This window comes from Sinocyclocheilus anshuiensis, unplaced genomic scaffold (assembly GCF_001515605.1).
Source record: "Sinocyclocheilus anshuiensis isolate Anshui unplaced genomic scaffold, SAMN03320099.WGS_v1.1 scaffold534, whole genome shotgun sequence".
NCBI lineage: Eukaryota > Metazoa > Chordata > Actinopteri > Cypriniformes > Cyprinidae > Sinocyclocheilus > Sinocyclocheilus anshuiensis.
The window spans coordinates 1,267,700-1,279,218 of NW_015547712.1; the positions used below are offsets into that span (position 1 = coordinate 1,267,700).

The following is an 11,519-nucleotide window of genomic DNA, read 5'->3' on the forward strand; positions in this document are numbered from 1 at the left end:
GCATCACAATATGGTAGGGGCGTAACATTTCCGTCACACGCTTGAGGTATTCAGCCAATCACAACGCACTGGATAGCTGGCCAATCAGAGCACACCTCGCTTTTCAGACCGATGAGCTTTGTAAAAATCGATGCGTTTCAGAAAGGCGGGGCATAGAGGAGAAACAATAATGTACAGTATGTGGAAAATAATGTGTTTTTTGAACCTTAAACCGCATAAACACACTTCATTACACCAAATACACAAAATAATGTTCTTTTTAGCAACATCATATGACCCCTTTAATGCAATGACCTGTGTCTGATGATACTTTGATATTATGGAGTAATTTGGATTTATTTACCTGATAAATTAAAAGGATTTATGTTTAAATAACACAGAGCAATAACATATATTTTTACATCTATGCAAATGCATATGCAATATTTGTAACTTATATAAGTAATAATAAAATAAAGAGACAGTTATTTAACAATATGTTAAGGAGTAGTAACATTTGTACATTCTTACAGTTAAAACTGGCCCTTTGATGGCAGCCATAATGTTGAAGTGGCCCTTAGTGAAATTGAGTTTGACACCCCTGCCTTAAGAGGACACTTAGGATTAATACACAGTTTTGATTGCTTTAGGAAGAACAGAGCTTTGGTCTGTGTCCCCACCAATGTCAAAATAAAACCTACGCCCTCGCTAGCTGCTAATTTGTAATTTCCCTCGAGCATGAGCATTATGATTTGTATTTTTCAGCATGTGTCATTTCTGCACGTGACTTGTGCTTTATCAGTGTCTGACGCGAGAACATCAGCTGCTCTTCTGAACAGCAGGTGGAGACGTTTCTCTTCAGGCTGCTTCTGTCTCGTGACCAGTCGCTCACACTGAAAATGTTTCCACACTTTCTGGTAATTATTAAAACTGCTCTGTTTCGGTTTAAGATTGATAATGTATAGTAGTTTATAAGTCATTCATCGTGCGTTAGCTTTGGTTTCACATCAGATGTTACGGTTATTAATCTAGGTGTTTGAGGGAAGTGAAGTGAAACGCGGGAGTCATGAAGAGATTGACGATTTGCACGTCTACAATAAATGAAATCATGATGGTGATGATATATTTCAATAAGTTAAATAGGCCAGATAGCAGCTTTTTTGCTGGTTTAGTTCTGCTGGTGTTTGTGTTCGTTTAAGGGCTGTTCATTGTAATATAATGTTTTATATGATTTATATTTCCTCTTTCTGTTCACATAAGTAAACACTGCGGACTTTGGAGTGTTTGGAATTTGATCACACTTAAAGGGGTCATATGATGTTGCTAAAAAGAACATTATTTTGTGTATTTGGTGTAATGAAATGTGTTTATGCGGTTTAAGGTTAAAAAAACACATTATTTTCCACATACTGTACATTATTGTTTCTCCTCTATGCCCCGCCTTTCTGAAACGCGTCGATTTTTACAAAGCTCATCGGTCTGAAAAGCGAGGTGTGCTCTGATTGGCCAGCTATCCAGTGCGTTGTGATTGGCCGAATTCCTCAAGCGTGTGACGGAAATGCTACACCCCTACCATATTGTGATGCCTTGTCCCGGCCAGAGCGATGATTCAAAAACATGAAAACCCATTATAAACGAGGCATTCGTTGCATCCAGTGGGGACATAATTACGGATTATAATGACTTATACTGTCTTTTGCCGCATAAACGTAAAACCATGTCTGCATTTGTGATCGGAGAAATGACAAAACAACAAGTGCTACTCTACACTGCCCAAAAAACTCACTTTAAATATATAAAATATAAAAACTCTAGTCTAGTCTAGAAATTGCATCATATGACCCCTTTAAGATGTCTGTGTGAACTTGATACGACTGACTTTATACTCCACTAAAAGTCACCCAAACAACAGCTGATTCGAAACCACTGAGCAAAAACGACAAAAGTGAAAGTTAGTAAAGAGAAAGATCATGCATTTGAGTTTCGCAGATACAAACATTTGATCTAATGAATGACATTGACATTTTTAAGTGCACAAATGCTTTCTGGGTTATGTGAGCATAACAGATGGAAAGCGGTAGTAAATGAAGATAAAGGTCTCAGACTGTAGAAGGGAAAAACAAGTGTGATTTTGGTATTAGATCTGTGATTCACGTATATTTATATAGGCTTTTTCTGTTTGATCATTTTGTTGTCATTGCTAAGTCTGTGAACAGGCTGTTGTCAATATTACTCAGTTTATTTTTGAGATTACTGACAGCAAATCAGCATATTAGAATGATTTCTGAAGGATCATGTGACATTGAAGACTGATGCTGAAAATTCAGCTTTGCATCACAGGAATAAATTACATTTTAAACTAAATTAAAACAGAAAAAGATTGTTTTCAATTGTAATAATATTTCACAGTATTACTGTTTATACTGTACTGCATTTTTAATCAATGAAATTCAGCCTTGGTGAGCAGAAGAGACTTCCTTAAAAAAAAAAGATAAATAAAATAAAATAAAAAACAATAATAACTGAGCCCAAACTTTTGAATGGTAGTATGGAATGGTATAAAGTACTTAGACCAAATGAAACGTGCATTAAACTGCTGGAACAAACATTTTCTAAATTATTGAATACAAATTAATGATATATATCACTGTAAATCTGTATACTTTGAAAGTAATGTTATCAAAGAATTATCAGGTAATTTTAAGATTTCGTCATATTTGGTTGTGCATATTTTTTTTGTCTTTACAGTACTTTATATATTTTTTTAAACTGTGTTCTCCATGAGACTCTGCAGCAGGTTTCCAGACGGCAGATCTCCAGCACCGTCCGCAGGCAGCTGGTCAACAAGGTGCCAGACAAACAGAAACTCTTTCAGGTATGCATGTCACTTTTATGTAATATATTGTGTTTTCTGTAATCTATCAAATGACAAGCTAATGTTCTTGACTCCTGATATCTTTACTAATCATCTGCATTCTCTCTAAAGGCATATATTGTGCTCAGTGCATGTTATTGCCTTATTCACACGTTTGTGTGATTTTTAATTTTTTTTATATATAGGTGCTTATCAAAATGTTGATTTATTTTTCATATTTAGGAGGCTAATGGGATGCCAGTTCATCTGAAGGGAGGAGTCAGTGATGCTGTACTTTACCGTGCAACTATGGGTCTCACAGTGCTAGGTATGTTACCGCAGGTCGTTGCTGCAGTATATGTTTGCTTAGGTCCTACCACATGTATGGCAAATTGTTTTTTGTACAAGCTGCATAATTTGACATGATGTTTAATACGTGCCTTAGCAAGCACAGATTTTTATTCGAGTTAATACTCATAGTAAGCTCTAATTGCTGATCACTCATGTGTCTCTTTTTTTTTTTTTTTTAGGAACTGCATATGTCATATATGAACTAGTAAAGGCAGCTCTCCCTCAGAAGAAGGGCTGATGTCAGCTCCTGCCCTCATTTCTGTGGGAATGTGACGTTATGAGCGTTTCACACAGTATATTTATTTAATGTGAAAGGTAAAAGGGACCACAGTGATTTGAATTAAATAAACTGTGCCTATCATAAACAGACAGATCCTGATTGTTTTACTTTACTCAGTGACAATGAAAAGATTTTTAAAAAATTAAAAAGGAAAAAAAGTGCATAAAGAAAATTATTTTAGTGCTCTTAAAATTGTTTCATTGCACGTTCATTTTCTTCATGCAAAGTGTAATTTTTTTTAAGGACCCCCAAAATCAAAAGGAAAAAAAATCTATATTTTGCACAAAGAAAATTAATGCACAGTGCGTGTTCTGTATGCAGAACGTTTTTTTTTATTGCATTTCTAGTTATTGATGTGATTTAGTTAGTCTTCTGATTGTAGGCCCCACCTGTGAATAATATTTTAATTATGTGATAATATCCTTCTCATAAAGCATGTGAAGACAACAAACAGCTAAACTATGTTTTTCCTTCTGAAAGTGTATGTAATGTTTGAAGTTAGTGTTAACTGATGAAGGGTATTTGTGACTCACAGCGCAGCATGTTGATACTGTTTTTTGGATGTCTTCATTGGTTCCCAAGAAACAAACAGCAATGTGCACTTCCTTTTTGTACTTCAAAACAATGTTTTGAAATAATTTCCAAATGCATGCGTATACATCAGAGAAATGTTTTCCCTACTAGAGGTTTAAATTTACAGGAACGATTGATCATTTGAGCTCAGTATAGCCCGCCTCAGCATCGGTGTTCTATACAGTTGAGTTCATATGGAAATTTATCCCATGCATTACAAACAATATGTCCTTTGTGTCCCGATAAAAAATGAAGCTGGAACAGGCATGCAAATAATTGCATGCTAATTATAAAACTATAAAGCACAGATCATTAATTCTGCAAGCAATCTATAAGGAGCATTAGAAGGTCAAGCTTTCCGTTGATGAATAGGTCTGTTAGATGTTTCTCTCTAACAATGGGAATTATGAGATAATGATCGAATTAAAAACAGTCTGGAACTCAGCTGAAAAAACTAATAAACTTCATGATCAAAAATCTAACTCTGCCCTGACTCCCAGTTGGCATCCATGTGATTCTAAATGGCTAAATGTTTATTCATCAGATGGGTAACAGAAAACTCTTCTTTATGACTTAATAATGAGATCAGTGGTGTAGTTTGGGCGGGGGAAATATCGTTTTGATGAATATGTTGTGTTGAACATCTCTATCCGCTTTGTGTGTTACCCAACTTGACCACTAGAGGGATACATATTCAAATAAATGGAAATGCCTCGTTGAAAAACTGATCTACAGGCTCTAAGTTCAACTGTCAATGGTACTGCGATGGTACATCTCCAATAAATAAAATAATTTAAAAAATCTAAAACACCATTTTTGATCAAAAAATGTGGTTTTATGTTAGTGTATTTTGCAGATTTTCTAATATTGCTGATATCTGTGTTTTGAACGTTTTTATTATTAGCTGGTCCAGTCCACACAGCAACAGGCTATACTCTTGTTTTTTTTTTTCAGTATCACAGACAGAAAAAAAATGACAATACATGTTTTTAACAAGTTTAACCACAAAAGTCCGTACTTTTCAAAATAGACCGAACCGAAAAGCGGTGACGTTGGCTTGAGGATGTTACCATAGCAACCGCTCCAGCGCTTTCCGTTATGACCGTTGGACCATACATCGTAAACAAGTGTAACGTTAATTGTTTATGAAGACATATGTATTTAAATGTCGAAATTGTATACAAAAAAAAATGTTAGTGTAATTTTTTGTTTTGCTTAAGTTGTCTGTTGGGTTAACTGTGCTAGGAACAGCGTAAAATCTTTTTTTGTTGTTGTTGCAGCTCGAGACGAATCGCCTCAGATTGCGCTCTAAAAATGACCGACAGACATTCATTTGAAAAGGTTCGCCCACCTGAAAAATCATCGTTTAATTACTTTAATAGTTATTTACAACACCCTAACATTGTAATTGAGTTGTTTCATCGTCTATGTGTCCGCAAAAGCTATATAAAGAGTCCAGAATTCGCGATTCCTTTTGAATGTCGTCAGAAGTATGTGTTCCGTAGTAATCCCCGCTGAAACCCGAAACTTCGATGAGCGACATGCTGCAGGAATGCCGAAAATATGCGCGACTTTCCAAAAGCGCATCCCAACACACCCATCACACAGGCGCGTGACGTCAGAGCTCCGGGTTCGGGATCAGCCCCCTGTTAAAAAGCACATTCTAGTCTGAGATCCCGTGCATTTGGAAACAGCCTTCACGAGCTGTGGGGTGATCAGACCCTCCTCTTCATTTCCACCTCCATCACTACAGCATCACGGAGAACCTCTGCCTTTCTGAACAGAGCTTTAAAACCCCTTTGCGTTTGGGCGAAATTCCCACCTTCATTCACCAGTTTTGTGATGTATTGAAAGTTTTTGGAAACTTTGGGGAGTTTGGTAAGTCTTGACGTGGATTTTATTATTTTTTTTCGTTTATTGATAAACCTATGAATACATATTTTATGAATGAATATGTTATTGCTCTTGTATATGAGACGTAGTAGATAAATGTGATGTGAAATGATGAATGTGAGCACACTGACCCATTTTTCAGCAGCTCTGATCACTTTTTTCTATAGGCCTTTGTATGGTGATTTCATTTTTTCCACCACTCTGTCATTGTGCTCCTTTAAAGTAGTTTGGGATGATACAGATTTATTTTGTTTTGTTGGGAAATCTAGACCACTTGTAAGATTCATAAACCCTCTAGGACTTTCTTTGCTAAGCATTTTTATGTTTATTTGCCATGCTTAAATAATGCAGGTAAAGCGGGACTATTGGTAAAGTTCCTTTCTCTGTTCAGTGTGGTGGACATATAACATATGATCAAAAAGTCTCCCACTTTACCTGTTTTAACCATATGACGAGATTTTTGAGACTTACGTTTGATTTTTCATTCAACTTTACTTGATTTCTTATGCTATTCCAACACCAAAGCCAGGCACAGTGTATTGTTAAAGGTTTCACTCACACTTTGCATGTCCTTTCACCTTTTTTATTTGTTGAATTACCCTTTTTGCCCTAGTTGGTCCAAAATGGCTCTGCAGTGTGACAAATGCCTTTTTAAAAGTGCAGATGTAGTCTCTCGATTAATATGGGGTCATGTATAATGACTGGAAAAATGTTGAGTAAAGATCCACACTTGAGTAAAAGTTCCACACTTCAAGTTTTCGATTAAGTATATCACATCACACTGCTTGAAATTAGTTTTGCCGAGTGAAAACAAATTACTGAGTAATATTAATGAACAACATGTACCTATTGTGCTCATATTTTGTGAGCTGCTTGTTCTTACACTGGTAATTATTTAAAGTAACATGCAATATATGTAACACAGAGACCAAGCACATTGCCAAAGTTCAGAGGCAGAGTGGTGAGTTGCTCTCAGCATGAATATCAGGATGTAAAGTCTGAATTTCTCCAGGCACAACAGGGGGCGCAGTAACCCTGCAGAAAAGTTTTTCCACCTCTGATGTGTAGGATCCTAAATCAGGCAAATTTCCAGACAATTGCATACAGTCTATGAACTCACAATTTCCGACGTTAAACATATGAATCAGCAGATTACAGCATATGCAGTTTATAATTATTTTTCTGTAGGGAATGTTTTTCTAAGACCCACAGTGAGTTATTTTACTTAGTGTCCTTGTTTTAGGAATATTTTCCAAAATATCTGGACCATGGAAAACCAATTTTTCCTCACTTGACCAGAGAAACAGCTGGAATTGTGAAAAAAAAAAAAAAAAAAACAGATTTGAATGAGATCTCTCGCAGTGAACTGTGCTGGAGTGGAGTGTATAGTCTTTTTTTTTTTTTTGATTGATTTATGAGCAAAGTATGTGTGTAATTTGGTTGATTTTTCAGATTGATTGATGTTCTGCTGATACTGGGGTGAAGATGTCGGTCACGCGTTTGGCAGCGGCCGCTCTCCTAACACTCTCAGTACTGACATCAGTGAGAGCTCAAGGTAAAAAAAAAAAAAAACCCTACAAATCTCTCCCTATTCACACTGGTAAATTAAAAATAAAACAGTTTAGATCATAGTCTATTATTAGTATTTTAAAATATATAAATATTAACTGTACAATAACAATTGATGTGTTTATTATTTTTAATTTTAATTTCATTGTTTCATTTTCATTTAATTCATATGTCCATAAAAATGAACAAAAATATAGGAGATAAATTGCTTATATTCACATTAATTTATTCACAATAATGTGAATAAATGTGTATTTCGATGTGTAATGTCTCTGTTTAGACACTAGGGTGGACACTGATCGAGGACTTTTACTGTCCTAAAAGATTCTTTTTAATCATTTGGTGGTGTTTATGCTAGTGGAAATGGAAATGCATGACAGCACAGGATATTTAATTACACCTAACTGTGTTTTCCAGCAACTAATTCTTCAGAAATATCTACTGTAATGATTTTCAAGAACATACTGTCTAAGGCCAAATCCAGTAAAGGTTAAGTATTGAATAGGACTTGGTTTTAAATATTTTCTGTATGCTTAGGACCCATGATCAGCTGCAGGATACCAGACATCTCAGCCAGACAGATTCACATTCAACTTTTTCCTCTAGTAAAACACCTTTTCATGTATTTTAGTATTTATGTGTTTCAGTAAGTGAGTTCTTGGTAGGTTTGAACAGTCTTGAAGGCAGTAAAACTTTGATTTAACCATTTCAAATCACTGAATAAACGGCAGGGCATTAAATCGTACATCTGGTTTGGGTCGGATGGACCCAAAAGTAAAAAAAAAAAAAAAAAAAGAACGGGGGATGAACGAGGGGTGTGTGTCTGATTGTGGATGTGTGCGATAGCGGTTCTGTTGGACCTATTTGGAGTCAGAAATGGAACCGATTGTGACATCTGGTCAGCCAGGTTGGTAAATCTTGATTTTGGTGAACCTGTTCCCAGTCAAGCTTAAGCCCTGGTCAAGATTTGACCAGAGCCACGGCTTCACAAAATATTTTATTGTGATATTCCAACATGCACACGAGCCATATGTTCCACACAGATACTGACCTTCCAAACACCATGCAACACAAAATGCCACAAGAATATCACTTTAAAATATTTTAAAGTCCTCTACATGTACATGAAGTCCTTTAAGTCCCACAAGTTGTTGCAGACAACTTTTCATGTACAAGTGCATGAGTCCTCTAGTTCATCTAGACTGGTGCGTCCCGTTTTACATAACCTCTTTTTGTTTATATATTCACTTGTTTGTCACTTTTCTTTATCTTTATATTTCATTAAAGGTTTCCCTTTTAAGTGGTTTGCAATGGAAAGTGACTACATTAATGCAACTGCACACAAAATGTCCATTCAAGTCCATTGTACAATCAACACTTCTTGTCTGTCTGTGACGACAGCTATTCAGACAGTTCAACACAGTGTGTCTGGCTGCGTTGGACTGACTGCAATGAATGCATGCCCGTCACAAGTTATAGCCCCCGTGTAATGTTTTGTCGAGGTCTTTGTGGAACGCGCTTTACATGTCTATGCTTGAGTAGTCAATGACCCTTCGGTCAGACAGCTCAAACAGATGTCATTTTGACCCAAAATGGCCGCTATCCACTTTGTTCCATGTTGCCTTGAATCCTTCTCCAACAGTGAACTTAGCTGTTGGGACTTTGTCCATAAACCTGTGTGCTCTTCTCATAAATACAGCTTTTCCATGGTTTCTTGGAAATAACTTGATTCACCTCTTCTTTCCACAGTAACGCCTCCATCAGACTTGAGGTTTAAGATTTTAAATGAAAACACAGTACAAATGATATGGAAGCAACCGCTGTCAAGGATTGAGGGCTTAAGAGTCGTAGTGACATCGGATACAGGTGGGTGAAAACGTGAAAGCACCGCACATTTTGAAATCGTAACGCCAGCATGAAACATTTGCAATCGATTTTACTTCTGTGACATGTTTCAAAATGAAATTGTATATTCAACAAGGGAAAATAAATGACAGAACAGTTTTTTCCAAATTTGCGATGGATTGGATTATGGAAAAAGTTAGCAGACCATACCAAAAAAAGTGTAGTTTTTGACTTAATGTTGATAGTCAAAGATAGTGCAAAGGGTTGTTCAGATCGGCAATGGTCGTCTCATGAACTACTGCCATTGTGCCCTTGAGCAAACACTTAACCTCAGGTTGCTCGGGGGGAACTGTCCCTGTAGTAAGTGTACTGTATGTTGCTTGAGCTAAGAAAGCATCTGGTAAACGACAAGTAACCTTTAAACTCACTGCCACAGGCAACTCTTGGGAAATGTGTTCTGGCGTGCCCTTCAAAAATGATTTAACATGGACTGTTACTCATCGCTTGTCTTGGGAAGTCATTAATGTTTCTCTAATCCAGCTCTTGTGTGTCTAGACTAGATTTATCTACTTATAAATTAAGGTTGGCTAGATGTTATCTTCATGTAGATTGTATATCATGGTATGACACTTAAACATTGAAAATACAAATGTTTCCTTCTCTCTATAGAAGAGCCTGTTAAGGAATTCACACTTCCTCCATCCGCAACCAAAACCTCCATCAGAGATTTGACCCACGATGTGGATTATGTTGTTACGATAACTTCATATTCTGGATCGGAGGAGAGTATACCGATCTCTGGTCAAATTACAAGTAAGTGGCAAGCCATTGTTTTTCCTTGAGTGTGTTATGTTGATGGTTCACACTGTCATGGAAGGCCTGGAAGAGTTTGAAGAGGAATTTTCAAACTGTGATTTGGAGAAGTCATTGAAAATGAATTTATGTTTGTTCTTGGTTTATTTGGAAAAATATACTGTACACTTATAGATATATATATATATAAATGTATGTTGATTATAAATGTTTTTTTGTGATTGCTATCTCTATAAAATAGTTAAATATTCTTATATAATAATTAGAAATGACTGGAGAAGGCATGGGAATTCATTGACCAAAAGGAACCCTTTTAATGGAAGGAATTAATTTTCTTCAATATTTATTGATTTTTTTTTGTTTGTTTGTTTCTCTTTTAGTCCAATCGAGTGGTTTTGAAGGAGGTACCAGGAAACCTCAGGTCTCCGATGCAGTCAGTAAGTAAGAGCCTCCAGGCTCTTTCCATTGCTATGCGATCATTGCATTTTATTGGGAGTTTCCATATTAGTCAGTACGCAAATGTGTATATGTCTTTGTTTCCTTCCAAATTTACGACTCCTGATAACAATTTAGCTTGTTAGTCAGCATTAACTTTTCCAGACATGATAAACTGAGCCAGCGTTTCCAGCATGGCTTTTGGGTGAGAGTTCATAAGTGGCCCCTTTGCGCCTGATTTGAAATAAAAAACCCGAACCTCTTGCAATGCAGAAAGTGGAAAGCATTACAGCTCCGCTCTTTACAAGAGTGCTGTGACCTCGTCCTCCAGATGAAGGTGAACAGCTTTACTTTTCCTTTCCTACATTAAGCAGAAGTGGAAAATCCATCCACCCCCACCCCCGCCCCAAATACCATAATGGTTAGTTAGCATGCCTTCTGCAGATGACTCTCTAAAAAAACCCCGTCTCAACGCTCCAGTGCTTCCCTTCTGCTGGCCAGTGTTGGGCAGTAACGCATTATTTAGTAATGCGTTACTGTAATTTGATTACTTTTTTAGTAACGGAGTAATTTAACGCGCTATAATTTTCAAAATAGTAATTAGAGTGTAGTTACAAGCCGAAGTCTCTATACGTTACTGCCGTGTTATATTGCTGACAGAATGCAGTGTTTTATAATCTAGAGATTGTAAAAAGGATGTAGCACACGCATTGCCGAGTCAAGTGCCAGTGGATTCGAGACCTGCTCCCGCGAGACCCGACACAACAGAGCGCAGCGCAGGACAAGATGGGCGAGTGCTGCTGTGAGCGGGTAGACACTCGTGTGTGTGCAGGATGCGGGAGAATAAAATGATTCACGGGACTCCCGCAAAATAGAAATATCTAAACATAAAATATCTAAAACAAATAAATTGTTATTCATCTATTG

General features: G+C 36.7%; 2 protein-coding genes across 2 annotated transcripts in view; both read left to right on the top strand.

Moving 5' to 3' along the window:
• The first annotated feature begins 798 nt into the window (after positions 1-798).
• Positions 799-3,586, top strand: LOC107704035 (cytochrome c oxidase subunit 7A2, mitochondrial-like). Its single transcript, XM_016506868.1, has 4 exons — positions 799-896; positions 2,765-2,854; positions 3,077-3,161; positions 3,364-3,586. Exons 1-4 carry the CDS (start codon positions 879-881, stop codon positions 3,420-3,422), a joined length of 252 nt encoding a protein of 83 aa, XP_016362354.1. The 5' UTR covers positions 799-878; the 3' UTR covers positions 3,423-3,586.
• Positions 3,587-5,736: 2,150 nt separating this feature from the next.
• The window catches only part of LOC107704073 (collagen alpha-1(XII) chain-like), an 83,584-nt gene continuing 77,801 nt past the window's right edge, over positions 5,737-11,519 (top strand). Inside the window, exons 1-5 of the mRNA XM_016506917.1 lie at positions 5,737-5,915; positions 7,383-7,485; positions 9,249-9,365; positions 10,014-10,157; positions 10,538-10,594. Coding sequence (XP_016362403.1) covers positions 7,416-7,485; positions 9,249-9,365; positions 10,014-10,157; positions 10,538-10,594 — 388 coding nt within the window. The 5' untranslated portion in view covers positions 5,737-5,915; positions 7,383-7,415. The remainder of the gene's footprint in view (positions 5,916-7,382; positions 7,486-9,248; positions 9,366-10,013; positions 10,158-10,537; positions 10,595-11,519) is intronic.